At 45.8% G+C, this 18,181-nt stretch overlaps 1 protein-coding gene across 4 annotated transcripts in view; it reads right to left on the reverse strand.

Annotated features, from left to right (window-relative positions):
• Window positions 1–18,181, reverse strand: part of Sulf1 (sulfatase 1) — a 158,016-nt gene that overhangs the window by 35,057 nt on the left and 104,778 nt on the right. For all 4 annotated transcript variants that reach the window (XM_052175946.1, XM_052175947.1, XM_052175949.1 and 1 more), the window contains exons 6-12: window positions 17,039–17,190; window positions 14,362–14,531; window positions 4,914–5,064; window positions 3,801–3,976; window positions 2,070–2,198; window positions 1,738–1,794; window positions 229–358 (exon numbers count right to left, since the gene is read on the reverse strand). In XM_052175946.1, coding sequence (XP_052031906.1) covers window positions 229–358; window positions 1,738–1,794; window positions 2,070–2,198; window positions 3,801–3,976; window positions 4,914–5,064; window positions 14,362–14,531; window positions 17,039–17,190 — 965 coding nt within the window. The remainder of the gene's footprint in view (window positions 1–228; window positions 359–1,737; window positions 1,795–2,069; window positions 2,199–3,800; window positions 3,977–4,913; window positions 5,065–14,361; window positions 14,532–17,038; window positions 17,191–18,181) is intronic.

An 18,181-nucleotide genomic window follows, 5' to 3' on the forward strand; every position in this document is an offset into this window, starting at 1 on the left:
CTGAGACCCATCTTTGTTAACAAGAGGGTGCCTAGGTAGTGACGAGAAGCTATCTCGTCTTCTTAGATAGACAGATCTGCAGGTGCAGAGATGTCTCTGTGTTTGCCCTCATGACCACGTGGAGACCATGGGGCACACAAATGCCTGAGTACGGTTTACCTCGGTTTACCCCGGTTTACCTCGGTGACGGCAGCACAGGAGGCCAGAGAGAGTATCTGCCGCACTCACCTGCCCGGGCTGCTCACAGGCTGTCTGGTATCTGGCCTGCTGGCACAGTTCCTTGACCCTCTCATATTTGGGCAAGTGGTTTGACTGTTGGATATTCTTGCTGGGCTCCTCCTTCTTTCGTAAAAATTTCCTTTGACAGAAAGGGGAAAACGTCTTACTGAAGATTACCACCTGATTACCTCCTTCCCACACGGCCTCCTTCTCTGGCACAGCAACTCTGCACTCCTTCACACAACAAGATACACTCTGCAACTACCTGAAGGAGACCCACGCAGCCTGAGTCCTTGTGAGCATTACAGGCTGGGTGCTGTGAATCCGTGGAAGTCAGCAGAGGAGCTGTCACTCTTCCCAGAATGTGATTAAAATACTCAAGGTTTGAGGGGTGGCAGTGGCATGACTTTAATCCCAGCACCTTGTGAGGCAGAGAGCCAGAGGCGGGCAGGGGTGAGGGGTGAGGGGTGAGGGCAGGGGCAGGAGTGGGGGCTGGGGACAGGGTGGGGGCAGGGGACAGGGTGGGGGTGGGGGGGGCAAGCAGATCTCTGTGAGTTCAAGAACAGCCTGGAATACAGAAGGAATGAGTTCCAAGAGAGACAGGATTACAACAGAGAAACCTTATCTTGTAAAACCAAAATCAAATCACAACACCCTTCAAGATCCTCTTTGTAAATAAGTAATTGTATTCATGCCTCGCTTCCTCTCAACTTACACAAAGAGAAAAACAAAGCAATGAGTATCACCACAAAGCAGGCATGAAGTGACCATGGAAGCCACCACAATACTGGTAATGTATAAAAGTTAATAGTATGAAAAGAATGGAAGGAAATGGACAGCAAGCAGGGTAGGGATGGCTGAGAAAGTCATGCAACTTGTTAAGAGCTCAGACTGAGGAGTGCCACGGGGATTTTATATCCATGGAGAGGCAAGCTCCACTCCCGTCTATGACAACATTCTTTTTTTTTTTTTTTGGTTTTTTGAGACACGGTTTCTCTGTATAGCCCTGGCTGTCCTGGAACTCACTCTGTAGACCAGGCTGGCCTTGAACTCAGAAATCTGCTTGTCTCTGCCTCCCAAGTGCTGGGATTAAAGGCATGCGCCACCACTGCCCAGCAACAACATTCTTCCTACTTCTACTGTAGTAGTAATCACTGTTGACGGGCAATGAATAGATAAACAGTGATTCAAACTACAGAGCCAGGGCTCAGCGGGTGAAAGCACTTGCCAAGCATGACTGAAGGTGAGTTTGATCCCTAGAACCTATGATAAAAGGAGAGAACTGACTCGTGGAACGTATCCTTTGACCTTCATATATGTGCTATGTATACATATGCGTGCACACACACACACAAAACTTATAAATATAATCAAATAAAATAATAAAATCAAACTTGCAATTGGTCTTGTGAAATCACTGTGCTTACTAAACCAAAATATGAAGTGTAAAAAACACGAAGCAGGAAGAGCTGCCCACTAGGACTGGTTCCCAGAAGTGCCCCAGGAACCAATAATTACCCTCTTTCCACTAGGAATGTATCACGCCAGATTTTGGCCTTCTTGTTTGTCCGAAACCTGAAAGCAAAATAATAATATTTACTGTTAGCATCTGAATGTTTTCCCAAATGGATTCATGCTAACAGCTTATTTTAAAAAACACCTCCCACTTCCCACTGACCACAGCTGCATCTCCATCAACGTTCAATTCATAAACGGCGGAGAAAGGCTCAGCCTGCAGGAATCCTCCTGGGAAATCTTATTTTACCTCCATGGTTTTCAGTACTGGCTGACCTTGGGCACTGGCTGGCTGGAGCTTGGGGGGCTGGCTGACAGAAGACATATTGACGTACCTGTTACCTGGCCTTTCCAAGTCTAGAAGTTTGAGGACAGATTTGCCATCCACATCAGGAGGAGCATCAAGACCAGCAATATCCAAAATGGTAGGAGCTAGGTCAATGTTCAGAACAATCTGTGGGACTCTGTAAGGAGACAGATGGTTCCAGCTTAGACCTAAAGCAGGTAGCAAATGGCTACGGAGCTGCTTTCCCCAGAGACCAGCCGTGGTTCATTGGCCTGCAAGCCTCTCTGCCCTCTTATCTGCTCCAGGGAGGGGTGAGTGGTAGAGGGCACTGACACAGCCAGCTTTCAAGGTGGGGCAGAGCTGGAGAGATGACCTTAGCTGCTGTGCCTCGAACACACAGCCAGGCAGGATGTGTATTGGTACATGATGCGTTTAATATTTTCATTATTATTTTTAATAATGAGTGTGTGTGATGCATGTTTTCTAAAATGTGATAATCCAGATTTCTTCTTGCACTAAAGCTGTAAAGTTAATATTGTAAGAAACCAGTTTTATAGCTTTTAGTTTGCCTCATGACTAAGACCTTCAATGTACAAAGCTAACTACGGACAGAACTAGTCTCAGACAGTTTGTAATGAATTTTTTAAATTAATTTTAAGTTAGCATACAAAGAGATGGGTCTCATTAGGATATTTTTGCATTACTTTTCTGATGTCCCCATCCTAACCCCTCTCTCCTCCCTCCCTGGTGCTCTAATATTCTCCTGTCTGCTTTCATGTAATATATATTCCATTAGCCCTCGTTCCTCTAGTGATCTGAATGGACAGAAAACCTTCTTCAAAGAACCTTCTTCCTCTCATCAGCTCATCCCAGAATAAGCTCAACACAGCAGCAGGTGAGACCTTAGACATGAGATTCAGAATCCTGGGCTCTGGGCGCCAGGGCCGCCTCCATCACGGAGGATTCTCAGACACATCCTCATTCTGCCTGCCCGGCTTCTTGGTTTTGCCTGAGTCCATGGAGGATGCTGTTTGGAAATTCCCTTCCGATTCTGTCTCCTGCCATTTCCATAGTTCTCTATACACATTGTCTGTTTCCTAAAAAGCAAGTTGAGATTGTAGAGAAAGGGCATGGATGCCTGCGGCTTGGATGAGGTGACCGGTGGAGAAAGGGACAAGAACAACTCATTTATGTCTCTTTTCTCTGAAAACAAAAGCGTGCCCCAGCAGTCTAAGGCACTGGATTAAGGCTCCAGTCTCTTTAGGGGCTGCAGAGATGCTCAGCGGTTAAAAGCACTGACTACCCTTCCAGAGGTTTCGAGTTCAATTCCCAGCAGCCACATGATGGCTCACAACCATCTATAATGGAATCTGATGCCCTCTTCTGGTGTGTCTGAAGACAGTTATAGTACACTCATATCAATAAAATACATTAAAAAAAAAACCCATCAGGCATTTTAACCCTTAATTTTCTTTTCAAAAATTAAAAGCTAAGAAGGTAACATTGGGCTTCATAAGAAGTGACACTGCACTTCCAATTCAAGATGGAGCTCTCCAAGAGCACATCCTGGCCACATACGGAGGACAGAAGGGACACAGTCTCAGTTTGAGGGAGTCAGATGCTGTTACTGTTATCATTTCCTTCTCTTAAGCAGTATAGTTTAGTTACTAGGTGGCAGCCACAGTAAATCACCAAGCCATATAGTTCTGGATGAATGAAGACCTACATTATCTTACTAGTCCAGGAGCCATGACAGCTCCACTCGCAGAGAAGTACTTACATCGACCCGGGTTCTATGCTGGGACCGCGAATGAAGAAAGGCACACGGATGTCAAAGTCGTACGGCATGGATTTCCCCTTGACCAGCCCAAACTGTCCGATGTGGTAGCCGTGGTCCGCAGTGTAGATGATATAAGTGTTGTCCAGCTCCCCCGTCTCCACAAGCATGCTGTACAGCTGCAAGACACCAGGGGCGACCCCGGCACAGTGAGGCGACTGGAGTACTGCCTCGACCTCCCCAAAGCCCTTCTCTTTCCCTCTTTAAAGAAAAGGCCCTGGCTGGCCTAAAACTCCCTATGTAGACCAGGCTAGCCTTGAACTCACAGTGCTCTACCTGCCTCTGCCTCCCAAGTGCTGAGATTAAAGACAAACATCACCATGCCCAACTCTCAGCATTTTTTCAAAAGCCAAGTGTTGCTTTAGTGAGACTAGCAGACAAAGACATTATCCACAGTTTTGCAATGCATATGATCCTGGTGGGAAATATCCAGCACTACAGTCAAATTGTATTTTATTTGTCTAGAACATTCTGCTTACAGGGTTTGTTTCCTGTTTGCTAAAAAGGCAAACAGCAAAACAAGTCATGAAAACACATCTCCCAACAAACTCAGTAGATTTTTCACTTTGAATATCTTTGATTAAAGCAAATTTTAACATATCTCTCTTCTCCTTAACCGAAAGGGTAGAGAAGACCCCATCTGGGCAGACCCAGCCTTTGTTAAACAGCCAGGAAATTCCATCATACTTGGTTTTCATTTTCATACTGCAGAGATAACTGCATTAGAGTGGCCGCTGTTTGCATTAGGCAGGGTCCTTTATTTTATTTTACCACAGTCACCACTACTCTCTATTGCCTTATATAAAACCCTCTCTAGTCACTGACGTAATTTAATTTCCAAAGCTTTTGAGGGTATGGACTTTGATTTGTGATAGTTGATTTAATTTTCTGGCCTTTGCCACTGGCTCTTTAAGAACCAAACTTGAAGAAACAGGATAAAGGGACAGGAGTGAGGATGTGGTCTCACAGGATTAGGAGACAGTAGCGGGGTGCATGGGAGTGGGCCTATGGGAGGGCATCCAGTGGATGGGGTGGGGCCTCAGGGTGGGGCCTTACCCTCTCAACAGAGTCGTCGACTGACATCAGAGTCTGGAGTCGTTTGCGCTGGAGCACGTTGGTAAACTCCATGTGGATAGGCAGCATGGGTCCTGTGTACTGCATGATCCAGTGTTTGTCCATGTTCGGTGCATAGTTATAGCTTGGAGTTCTGAAAACATGCAGAAAGTCATCGTCATACACACTTTTTTTTTAAAAACAAGAAAAACGTAGTCATTTTGGGAAATATTTCGAGTTAAAGGTTGTACATAATCACTTCTGAAAGACAATTTAGTCGCTGCCGAAGCGTTTTTCTCCCAACCATCTTGAGAACTCTGAGTTTGTGAAACTATCGTCTTCACCATTCCAAACGGTACACGAACTCTGCAGCATGCACACGCAGATAATACTCAGGCTGCACGTGGAATTACTTCAAGTTCATTTGGGTTCTATGAATACAATGTGTAAGTGACACATGAAGATGAAGACGCTTATTTCAGATTTTCAGATAGCATAGAAATGCAGAAAGCAATGTTGTGAGGTGACGTCAGCTCCTGATGTGTTTATTGCTAATTACCCTGTTAAAGCCACCTGCACATTAGTGGGATGATGGTGACCACAATCTCAACATGTGTTTTTCTCTTGACTCTCTTAAGACAATCTTATTGTTTACTTACACGCTGTCAGCTGTCATGAGATTTGTTCTTTGTTCATGTTGTTGGTTAAAACCATTAATTCAATTGTATTTGCTGGGATTATAACCAAGGCAGAGTCTTCCATTTACACATTTACCAATAAAATACTTGCCTCATAGAGAAATCAATAGGGCTAGAGGCCAAGGGTTCTGTTAACTATGGAATAGGCTAGCCACACCTACAGCCGGGGGAGGGGTGTTTGCATACATCAATGGTTATCAGCTACAGAGCCCTGGAAACTCAAAATGGCCACTTTCTCATCAAAGTCTTCCCTAATTTCCATTAGATGCCACCATCACATGCTGCTGAAGCGAGACACTGTCATGCATTCATTGAAGCCTTTCCCACATGCTGTTACAAACTCACAGAGGGAGTGTTTACCGTAAAGTAGCATCTAGCTTATTTTTATATATTCTAACAACTTTGACTGTCTCAGTTTTTTTGGTTAACAGGTTCATCATCCCCATTTTACATATGTGAAAACCAAGGCAAGTAAACAAGTCACACAGTTGAACGGAGAGGGCAGAATCAAGCTTGGGTCCCACAGCTCACGTGAACATAGGGATACATAAGAGAAGCTCCCTCCATCTGAGAGTGCTTTTAATGTAGACCACAGATTTACAAATAGCCAGTCTCCCAGAGCAAGCCACCATCTGTGTTGGGAATTGGTTTACCTGTCTCTGTTTGCAGGACAGAAGTCTACAGTTGAAGGTTTTTGGGACGGAAGTCTGGTGGGGAGCCTGGAAACAGTCCCGGTCAACCAGGTAATTTCAGGAGACTTCAAGTACCATGCAGTTTCTGTCGCACGGAACTGCCTATACTACTACACTTGCATGGCTGTATCTGGGGATGTTCCTATGCACACCGAGCCACAGAAATGGCACCTGATTCTCACATTTTCTCCTGCCAGAGGAGTCTATTCAGATAGTTGTTCATGGTCAGTGAGAGCAGACATGATCTTGCTACCTGGTTAAGCTCTGGAGACACCATTGCCAAAGGTAGAGAACACGAGTTCCCACTAAAGGAACAACTAAAGAGCAAGCAGCAGCCCTGGATTTGTGCATGTGTGAGTGCAGTGCAAGGGTTCCCCTCCGGCTTCCACAACTCAGTAAGCAAATTCTTTTCATGTAAATATCTAGGTCAAAATAGTCCTGTAACATTAAACTAAAGTCTCTGAGAACCATCTGCCGTTCTTTTCAAATGAACCATCCCTTCCCATTTTTTTTTCTCATCCTTTTAAAGACTAAGGCAAAGAGAAACTTTCAACATTTCAAGTTTGCTGCCTGACAGATAGATGATTCTGGAGCCAAATGGTCCCAATTTTTGACCTGAAAGGATTCCTCTTTTCTAGAAAAGGCAACACTGGGAAGTGGGTGCAGGGGAAAGATGGAGTCTGCTTTTTCCATAATCTATGCAGCATGCTGCAGTACAGACAGGATTAGGTTAAGAACCTGAGAAAGGCAGAGAGGCTCGAAAATTCCCAAGCAGAGGTTTTGCACCCATGTGCTGGGGCCCAGGGGAGGGGGTTTGGTGGTGGTGGGGAGTATGGGGTCAGAGCAAGACAGCACTTTGGTCAGGAAAGGTCTCCTGGCCTTTTACCAATTGTGGCCCCAAAGGGAATACAGCTGTAAGAGATTACACAGGGTTTCTGCATAATACCGTCCTTCCCTCACGGCCTTTGAAGTTAGGTCGGCTTAATTTAAAAATAAATCTAGTTGACTTTTTTAAAACCACAAAACCTCAACGCAAATAAAAATTACAATAGGGAACCGACATGCAGGCTCACGTGGGCAAATTACATCTTCCACCAGTTACCTTGATGTGCTTGGTGCGGCCCCACCTCACTTTGAGGAGCTGGGAAACTTGCAGCAAATTACAAGCCTCAAATTGGACTCCTGGATTTACCAAATGACATATGTTAAATCTGGCTTATATTAAAAGGGAGAGTTCAGAGCCTGTTGTCAACGTTGTCCACCCTCCCCCTGTAGTTTTCTGACTTTCTCAATATGGGAGATGACCTCTAGCTTATAAGAGGACATTCCAGGTGGGATCCCAGCAGGGATCAGGGCTCTGGGGGCACACATTTGCTTTTTAAAGGAAGACGGACAGCCGCTGCTCCACCCCCCCCCACCCCCCACAAGAACAGCAGCTGTTCAGAGACCTGCAGGTGGAAGGTCTGGGTTGCTGCAATTGACAACAGCGTTGAAAAGCAATCTTTTGCCAAAGACTGTGGTTGCCTCCTGCTGAGGTCTGCCAAATTCCTTGAAGATGCAGCCTTCTGTCCCCCAGTGATAATTAAGGCTTGCTTGCCTAAGGACCTGACTTCAGCCTCTCAAAGAGGGCCTGGAGCTGTCTCTGGGACAGCATCACTGAAAGAAGGACACTCTTTACAACAGAAAGCTCTCTTCCATTGTCTTAAATGCTTGGGAGTCAGATCTCATTCTTTTTCCCAGTTTTGATGTGCTAAGACATGATTCTGGGCAGGTCTTTGAGGAGGGGGGCTGGGGTAATGCCTCAGTTTCTTCATCTGTACCATAGGGATAATGACTCTCTAGGGGTTCTTGTGAGGGTTGAGAGACTTCTGTGACTCTTGAACACAGCTTCGGGGTCACTTTCTACTCTTGTTTACCCAGTAGAAACACTTGTTTACACGTTTTACTCCTGTGAGCCAGGAGAGCTCACCTGGGCGCCCTGTTCCTCTTTGGCTGAGTGCATAGGCTAGCAGCTCTAGGCCACTGTTCCCTCTGTGGCCTCACACTGACCCACGCTCCCAGGCACAGAGGTCCCCACCCCAGCTGTGACAAGAACAGGTGAGCTGTTTTCCCTGTGGAAAGGGAATCCTCCCATCATTAACCTTTCGCCCAATTGAAAGTATTTTCCTGTCTACTGAGGAATTACTGAATATCAGTCTATGCTCCTTAGATGTATCACAGTAAAGCCGCCATCACTGATTGTCACTTTAAAATTGTCACAAAGGATCACATCACTGCTTTTTGAGTTTCTGTTCTTTCAATACTAAACAAAGCAAAAAACACCCCAGAAGTATCACTGTCCTCAGCTTGGAAACAGTTTCTGCCTGTGGAATGAAGATTTCAAACAGATCTTGTCTGGGGAACGCGCGCTCCACTGACTGTTCCTGGGCTGAGAAGCTTTGTATTTTCCTCCTGAGGCTTCCTAGTGAACGGCTTTGTCTAGTCTGCCTTTTGTGGGTGTGTTGCTCAGGACTGCACCACACGCACACACCTCATCGCCCAGAAAAGTTCAATCTTCAACAAGATGCCAATTTTCTACTGGGTTTGAGTCTCTTTCCCCTGTTACTTTTTCACTAAAAGTAGGAAAAGGGATTCTGAAAAATCAACAATGCCACCTTTCTCTTTGGTGGATTTTTTTTTTTTAAGTGATAGAATGATTCTTAGTAGACAAGAAATAGCTTTGAGAAATGCATGTGTTGCATATTAAATTCATATTGGGGAATCATGAAATTTGTGCTTCCTTTTGAATTTTGACGGTTTTTGCTGTCATTCCAGGGAAAATATATTTCTTTTGTTGATGTGTTGAACATCTGTTTTCTTCATTTTTTTTAGTTGCAAACATCAACAAAAGAAAGATGCTGAGAGGAGTATTGTTCAGTGAGAGGTGGGGTAGGTCTCGGGGCACAGTGAACACAAGCCCACTCTACAATCTTCCAACACTGCCTCACACTGGGGACTCGACCTACTCTCCCAAGCCTTCCCCCCATCAACTTCATTAAAATGGAATTTACTTAATTGAGTTTGTGGGCAGATAACATTTGAACACGTGCAGAGTAAGACCGAATGATTTTGATCATAGGCATACAATAAAATGGGATTTGTCGGATAGTGCTAGACACGCTCATTGGAACCATGCATGGATGTCCATGGTGGCTGGACATGAACCTGGCCTGGCCTGGCCAGTGGGCGGAACAGCTGGGGCACGGAAAGTGGCATCTGGTTCTAACTTTGTCCCTAATTACGTATGTCACTTGAACAAAGCCATTCAGGCTTTCAGGAAAGCAGACAACTGGGACTTTAATTAATTTTTTTTAATTTGAAAAATTATAGAATTAAGAGAATTGCTAGTTGCTCTTTGAACTCTTAAAATATTTTTTGAAGAATTCTGGTACTGTACATGAAAAAATACTTTCATGTCAGCTAGCTGGTGAGGTCAGCGTTATTCACTTGGTAAACAGAAAATAATTTTACAACTATAGGAGAGCCAGGCTCCCTTCCCCAGGAACCAAGGAGAGGTGCTTTGGTCTGTGCCTGAGAAGGCATTCACAGGCTGCCTCGCGTCAGCTCCTCTGAAGCCATGCTGCCAACTAAGTTCAGGAATTTGGGGACACCTGGGCTCATCTTCAAGTGGAAATAGCAGGGTAGGTTTACAGAAAAGGGAACAGTTCTGCTCACACTGGAAATTTGCATAGTACTTAAAAAATCCACCTTCAGATGCATAACTTTTATGGATTCTTTTTTGTGTGTATGTGAAAGAGATAAGAATACAAGTTCTTTTCAGGCCAAAACATTTTATAAAGTTTTTCTTTTTTAAATTCTGCGTGTATATTTATGTAGGGTGTGTACCTGTGAGTGCAGTGCCCTCGGAGGCTAGAAGGGACGTTAACCCTGGAGCTGCAGTTACAGCCTGTTCCATGCGGGTGCTGGGTCCTCTTAAAGCCTGAGCCCCTTTCAGCTCCAAGAGGGGAGGCTTCTCTACAGCTCCAATTAGCAGCTTGCTCCCCCCCTCTCTCCCCCTCCTCTCTCCCCCTCCTCTCTCCCCCTCCTCTCTCCCCCTCCTCTCTCCCCCTCCTCTCTGTGCCAGTCTTTGTGACTCCCTCTCTCTTTCTCTCTGTATGAACTATTGAAACAGAACAATTACAAGTCAACTCCCAGAGTTGATGGGGGTGCGGTGGGTGGCAGGGGCACACTACCGCAGGGTGGGGAGCCGTATTTCCCGAAAGCTTAGTAGGGGCTTTGCATGGTGAAGGGTTTCATGATAAGACTTTCATGCGGATTTCCGTGTTGGAGCCTTTCTTGTATTTCTTGGAGGCCAAGACAGGCTGAGCTACCGTCTGATTAAACAGGACCCCCATGTGAACAAGGGAGCGATAATCCCCCCTATTCTTAGTTGGGAGGCATAACCTCTTCCCTTAGTTTGTAAAGCCAGTGTGCAGATACTGAATGGGCCTCTCTCTTTGTCAAAGAAGCCAATACCATGGAAACCTGATCCACTCTCTCCAGTGTAAGAGGGTCAGATAGCCACAGCCCAGGGCTGGATGAAAGGGATCGGGTGATGTTTGGCCACCTAGGAAGACCTGAAGCAAAACGTCCACATGACCAGCTTCCCCCACTAGAGAAATCTTCAGCTTCCTGCAGTTTCCACAGGGCCTGCCAAATATTTCTGCAGAGCACTTCACTGCTTGCATCCATTGCTCGACTGCATTGCTAATGTTTTTACTAAAGAAGCCAGCCATTCAGGAGTTCCACACACCACCATCTGCAGCTTGTCTTCAATTTGTCCCACTCATTCTGTTGGAGGACTGAACTCTGACCCCCGTTTCCTCCCAGCAGCCAGGGAGACCTTTGCAAGGAGGCCTCCAAGAACTCAAGGCCTGTTGGAGGTATCACTATGTGTTGGGCACACAAAACCCAAGGCTTAGTGGCAAAGAAGCAGAATCACTCAATGACTGCACACATGCTCATATCCTGTGGCAGGTAATGTTCTCCCACCTGGCAACTGTCCTGAGCAGAAATGTACAAGTAGAAAAAATGACAGTCCGAATCTGTTCTTTTTAGAACGGCCAGGTGGAGAGGTCCATTGCAGTGAGTTCTTAGCGTGTCGAGGGATTTATCCTGCCACCACAGGGCAAGTGAGGACTTATTTCTCTATTGACTCTTTTTAAACCCTAAGTTAGACAGCATGAAATTATACTATTTGTGGGTCAATCATATTGACATTTGCATATGGCTGATCTTAATAGAAAATATCAATGACAATGATCACCATCAGTGTGGCTTCTATGTCTTCATGTGACCTCTACTACCTCTGTCAAGCCTTGCTTTTGAGATCACATCAATGTGCCATGTTTAATTCCACTTACCCCTGCAGGCTCTAAGGCTGAAGACACTGCCTGTGGCCTTAAGGAGGACAGGTGAGGAAGTCTGCAGAGGTCTTTGCTTTGTTGGATCAATGCAAAGGGCACCGCTGGCTTGTCAGAAGTATAAAGGAATAGCCCAACCCTCTCCCGTGTACAAAGGACCAAGTCAGCGCACGTGTTCTCATTACCCTACTTACATACAGACTCACTGCGGTTCCCAATATTCTTCAACCATTTCCCTATACACTTTCTGTCTTATTTCTCTCTTTGGACCCTGTTCTTTAGGGCCTAGGCCATGTCTTAGAGCAGTGATTCTCAACCTTCCTAATACTTTGAACCTTTCACTATAGTGTTGTGGCGACCCCCCTCCCCCAACTGCAAAATCACTTCTGTTAGGATAGGATGTGCTAATGTTAATTCAGCAAAGGAAGCTTCATAACTGTAATCTTGCTACTGTTATGAACAGTAATGTAAATACTTTTGGAGATAGAAGTTGGCTGAACCGGTTGTGACCCACAGGTTGAGAACCACTGTTTTAGATTCTCTTACATGTGTCCTTGACTGTGCTATACTCTATCCCCGAAATCATCTATCTTCCCGGCTGTAGAGTCCCCCTGTCCTTCTCGGTCCTCTCCGAATGCCTGTTGGTTCATTCCTCCAAGAGATGCAGATGCTTTTGTCTGATGTTATGTGGTGCTGGAACTGTCATACTACGCTTGACTCTCTGGCCCTGCTAGTGCTGTGACTCGCTGGACACTTTCCCATTATCCCTGTGAAACTTGGGTCTGGGAGAATTTGCTATAGATCTTTTAAGTTTCACAGACCACGTCACAGCTCCACGTGCTTGGTGGATCTCGAATAAACATGGCTGTGTTTCAGCAAGACCTTATTAACACAAGCTGGATTTGGATCCCTGTCCTAGGTTACTAGTTTTTAAGGGATACCCATTGGTTATTCCTTAACCTGTTTCAGCTGTGAAACAGGTTAATCTTTTCAAGTGTAGTTTTCAGTGTAGGGTCCAAAATTCACTCTTCCAAACTACTGCTGAGAGCCCCCATCCCCAGACTCCAACTGGACTCCTCTCCATGTGCAAGGGTTGTCTGCACACTTGGCCTAGCTGACTGGATGTCTTGTGTGGCTGGTTTTTATATAGGCTTAGGACCTAGCCTTGAAGCTTCAAAGGCAGGCTGACCTCTAAAGAACCACGAAATGCTGCATCTTATCAACACTTCTCTGACAAGTCCCTTAAGGTATAAGACTGTAGAAAGTCATCTTAGGATAGGATGGTGCTAATGCTAATTCAACAAAGGAGGCTACCCTAAGAGAGCTCTGATTCAAAAGGGAGGGAAAGGTATTCTTCAGTAATTCAAGGCATTACTGAAGAAGCCCCCCACTGAGCGCCTGCTGCTCCAAGGAGCCACCTGCTAAGGGGTTCGTTCATAAATCCGCCTGCAGGGTCAGTAACAGGGGAAGGATTCTGTCCATATAGTTGAGTCCAAAGTAGCAGTTCATGGAGAGAGACCAGATTCCCCCTTGCTGGAGCAACTGTCTTGTGTGTCTCCTTCGTATTTGCATTCTCCTGGACACATTCAGTAGTGAAGCACTTTGCTTCCTGTTCTATGTCACTCTGACCTCTCTCCTGTTAGTCTTCGTCATGTGACTCAGGAAGGCCAGTTATAGAAAGATACTAAGCAAGAATAAAACTTCCACAGGGGATGCCCAATGCCTGGCATTTTATTAGCAGTTACTTTTCTAGTTCCCTGAGGCTCTTTCTGTCTGGGATCTTAGAACCCAGGGGTTGGGGGGATGGGGGGAGACGGACAGGGTCGGCATTAAGCACAGGTAGATCATGAACCAGTCTCCTAGGTTTGTGATAAAGGCGCCTTTTGAACCAGCTGCTCTGTGTGGAAGGCTGCATATTGGGCGTGAAGGTTGGGAGAAACCGTGTTGACAGAGTCAACAACAAAATCGTGTTCTTTGCTGCCAAGGCACCTAGGCTTTTCCACCCTCGGCCAGGGTGGATTATCAGTACACTGGAGCTCTCTTCTCTCTCAGCTCCCCTTTGCCACGAGGGCCTCCCCTGAGCCTCCCCACCCCCTTCTCTAAGGATGAAACATTAGGTTATTTTAAAGCCGTGACCTGAGAGGGCCTCCCAGGCCAGCTACTCCAGTTGCCTGCTGCACAAGCCTAATTGAACATCTGCAGCCAAGCTGCTCCTGTGTTCCCCTGGAAAGAAAATAAAGGCCCGTTTCTATAGCCAGAGCAGACAGGGGCCGCACTGTGGCTATGAAAAGCAAAATACGCGCCTACTCTATTAGTACTATTAAGTCCTACCCCAGAATATCATGTATACCACCGAAAGGAACTCTAGGTGGAAACTGCCCCATTTCCCTGCTATGAGCCCCTTCATTTAGCTACTGGCAGACCCGGAGATCTGTTACCCAATCAGAACCACCAGCACTCCCTCACTGCAAGGCTGGTTGGTGGCTCTGCCTGTCCCTCAGGTGCCTTATACCCCAGTTCTCACATTCTGAAACCACAGAGCTGGCATTTTCCCCTTGGGGCTACACAGTGGAAAGCAAGAGGTCGAAGAGGAGGATAAATTGGGGAGCACAGGCAAGGGCCGAATTCGGCGGGGTATATTGTTAATTTTGTTACTCACATGTGTTGGGAGGCATTGGGGTACAGTTTTGAAAACTGTGGGGCGGAGTCTTCAGGGCCGTGTGGCGCTGCGTGGCTGATCACCATCATAATGGGCCTATGGGGATACATTCTCTTAGACATTTTGAAGTAATTAATGCTCTCGTTAGTGATTAAGTCTGTGAAGTAATCCTGAAACATACATTTGACACAAAACAAAAATTACAAAAGGTGACATTCAAGATCATATCTGAACACCGCTTCCCTCTGAATCTACCCACTGAGTAAAGAGGTGAGATCTAGCTAAGCGTCAACCGGAAGGGCACCCCCGCCCGGACCAACCACCTCCAAGGACAGAGAAAACGGGTGGCTGTTCATTTCTAACAAGGGTGTGGGGAGACATGTACCATTCAGCAATTAGGGAAGAAAAGGGGCAAGTTGTGTTTGCCCAAGGTAATGATTAAAGCTGGCAATGCAAATCCAACAGCATATGAAACGCCGGATACGTATCTCATTCTCAGATTTCATTGATGTAATTCATTGGCAAACCATTTAATTATGGCAAGGGCAGGAAACGCCCCACCCACTCCTCATTCACAGCCTCAGAACACACACACAGAGCGGGGCACACACACACACACACACACACACACACACACACGAATGTGCAAAGCCAGGAAAGGATCTACTGGTCTACCACCATCTAACAGAAGCCATTGTCAAACTCGCAGACACAGGGACAAAATGCAACATTTTGGGGAGTCTTTCTCTTGGAACATTTAAATGTGGGAACATTTGATTTGTTTTTGTTTTTGCAGTGTATCCTGTATTAATTGTACAGAGAAAGTAATACAGCTTCTGGGGCTCAAGCTTGGCTTGCTAATAAAATGACTTCAGCCAGAGTTTAGAGGGCGGGGCGTGATGCAAGTTTGGAAGCGGGCAGGGAGGACACTGGGCGAAGAGGAACGAGAGGATGGGAACTTTAATTAAGCCACCTGCTTCCCCTGTGTGTACACTGGCCTGAAACTCTAGTGTAAACTTTTGTCAGAAACTCCTAGGCAATGGTCACAATGTCAAAAACTTCCAGGCACAGCTGGTCACATGTTGTGGATTTAAGGACCAGAACAGCTGCAAGGGCAGTGCTGGGAGAAGAAATCCATGCCGAATGACCTTGTTAGGACAAGTCCAAAGGCTGTCCCTGTCCCTGCTTTCCGTTTGGGCGTCTGTTCAATTTCTTTGCACTTGCCCTCCCTCTCTCTCTCTCCCCCCCTCCTTTACAACACACTTGTCTTTGACACCTAATCAGCCGTGATAATGAGCAGGTCTCGGTGATTTAGTATTTGGAGAGAATCGTGATTACTTTGTTCTCCTTTGGACAACATGGAATAAAAGGTTAATAGCTTGAGCAAGGAGCAGGAAAGCATCCCTACAGATCGAAACCGATAGCAATGACAATCTGTGTGCGTGGCCTGCATCGTTTGGCCCAGCCAGGGAAATGATCCAGGATATGGGAGTGGTTGAAGCACTCACTCCAAGCTGAGCTTTCTTGTCTTTTACAATGATGATATCGCTCAACTTTGCCTTCAAGGTCCCTGCTGGCTCGACTCTCAACTCGGATGTCAAGATGCCCATCAGCAGTGTGGGTGAGTTCCTTTGTTTTCAGAAGGTTAGAAAAGACCCAGACTTACACCCCATCTCTCTGCAAGTCCACTGTGCTGTCATCAGGCCAGGCACAAAGACACTGGCATCTAGTCCCCTTTCTCTAACAAATATCTGGACCTGCTGAAACAGGTGCTAGATCCAGCTGCTTTTTGGTATTTCTGGAAAATGAGATGGACATGTCCAGAAGAAAAGAGTATTTTAGAAAAGTTGCTAAACTGAATTTAAAGCTATTCCTCCCTTTGTTTTTATAATCCCATTTTAAAAAAGTCAAGTGGGTAACCATAAGAACGTATTCGTGATTTGTTGTGCTTGCCCTGGGGTCTCCCCAAGCACTCCTGGTGGACCTCAGCTCACTACGGAGGCCCAGCTGGTTCAAACTCTCCACTCATCTGCCCCGGCCTCCCAAGAGCTGACATCTTAAGACACACAGCACTGTGTCTGGCTTACTCATGTAAGTTTTAAAATCTAGGACCCTGAGCAGTTTCTCTAGGTTGATTTTGAAATCCTAAGACTGACAGCCTTACACTGTTAGGAGCTCTCACTGCTGTGTGCAGTGTCCTTGTCACAAATGCAGGCTTTGTCAGGTGGCAGTAACAGCGAGTAATGCAGCATCCCAGAGTTCTTGGGTGCACTGCGCTGCTCTTATTTTCACACAGAAGCCTGAAGCCACAGAGGAAATAGACTTTTCAGCACTGAAAAGTGAGCTGCACATGATGCGCATTTGATGATGCGAACGAGCTCTGGAGAGAGGGACAGATGAAAAACTATTACTAACAAGAGAGGAAGAGGAATGGTTTTTCTGATGGCACTCTCCTCAGAGAATAGCCTTTCATCCTAACGAGGGAGAAGGAAGAAAGCTTCAGCAGACAAACACACTGGTCCTTTCGAGCCTTCCTGTCTGGAGTTGGAAATGCTTCTCTGGACATCGTGAGAACACAGAAAGCCCATCTTGCAGACAAGTCACCTCCCTGAGAGTGTCTTCCCCCCACCCCGTTATGCTCAGGAGCAGATTGACGCAGGTTCACACTGGAACTTACCTTTGCATAATCAAATCCATGCTTCTCCTTGATGCCATTGCGACAAACAGTGTAATTATAGAAACGAGAATTCTTGATTAATCCGAGCCACTCTCGCCATCCAGGAGGGATGTAGCTGCCATTGTATTCATTGAGGTATTTTCCAAAAAAGGCTGCAATGGGAAATGAAAGATTATTTTCTCATGTGAGATGATTAATCACAAACATATACAGAGATAGGAAATTAGGTCCTGAAAGGTGTCGGAGAAACGGAAATTCATCAGATGAGGTGCCACCCACGCTTCGCCTGTACAGTTCCTCAGGCTTGGTCAAGGTGACACCCGCACACTGTTTTTTAACTGCAATACATGGACTGTAATGATCAGAGTGCTCTTGGGGATCTGTTCCTCAGGGCTATCCTGGAATAAAAGCAGAGTATTTCCCTTTGTTCACTCAACTGGGAAATGGAAAAAGGAAGACTGAGGACCATGGCGCTAAAAGCCATTCTTGGTGACAAAATGATATTTTCTTGCTTTTTGTTTGAGCAATGAGTCACAAAAACTCCACAGAGTTCACGTTCACATATCTACAGAGTAAACATTGTTCTAAGCTTCCGAGTGCCCCCTCGCCGAGTGTAGCCGCACTCCATTTCCATGTCTTCTTTATCCCAATCTGGTCTTGAATCAAGGGGAGTAGACTCTGTTTCACTCAAATGCTTTTCTTGAACCTAGAATCCTGGGCCCTGTGGTTCTAATGCACCTTGTCTTTCCTCTTGGAGACTCAGGCTGGTTCATGAGGAAGCTTTGTCCCGTTTGATAGAATCTTTCTAATCTATGTATCTGTCTATGTATCCAGGTATGTATGTATGTATGTATGTATGTATGTATGTATTATGTATGTATGTATGTATTATCTATGCATGCATGCATGTATGTATGTATCTATGTATGTAAAGCACTTAAAACAGTGTTTGACATATACTGGGGCTTCTCACATGATCCCATGTTTGAAATACTTTGCCATTTTCTGGTTGAAGGATACCTTGCTCTATGACTTATTTTGTAGAAGTCAAGTCTCTCTCCCATGCTTTCCATTTTCCTTAACTGATTTTCAAACCTTTCCTGCTCCTTTCGGAGCTCCCTGCCTCCGGGGTAGCCATGCCCA

The sequence above is a fragment of the Apodemus sylvaticus genome, chromosome 3 (genome assembly GCF_947179515.1).
Source record: "Apodemus sylvaticus chromosome 3, mApoSyl1.1, whole genome shotgun sequence".
Lineage (NCBI taxonomy): Eukaryota > Metazoa > Chordata > Mammalia > Rodentia > Muridae > Apodemus > Apodemus sylvaticus.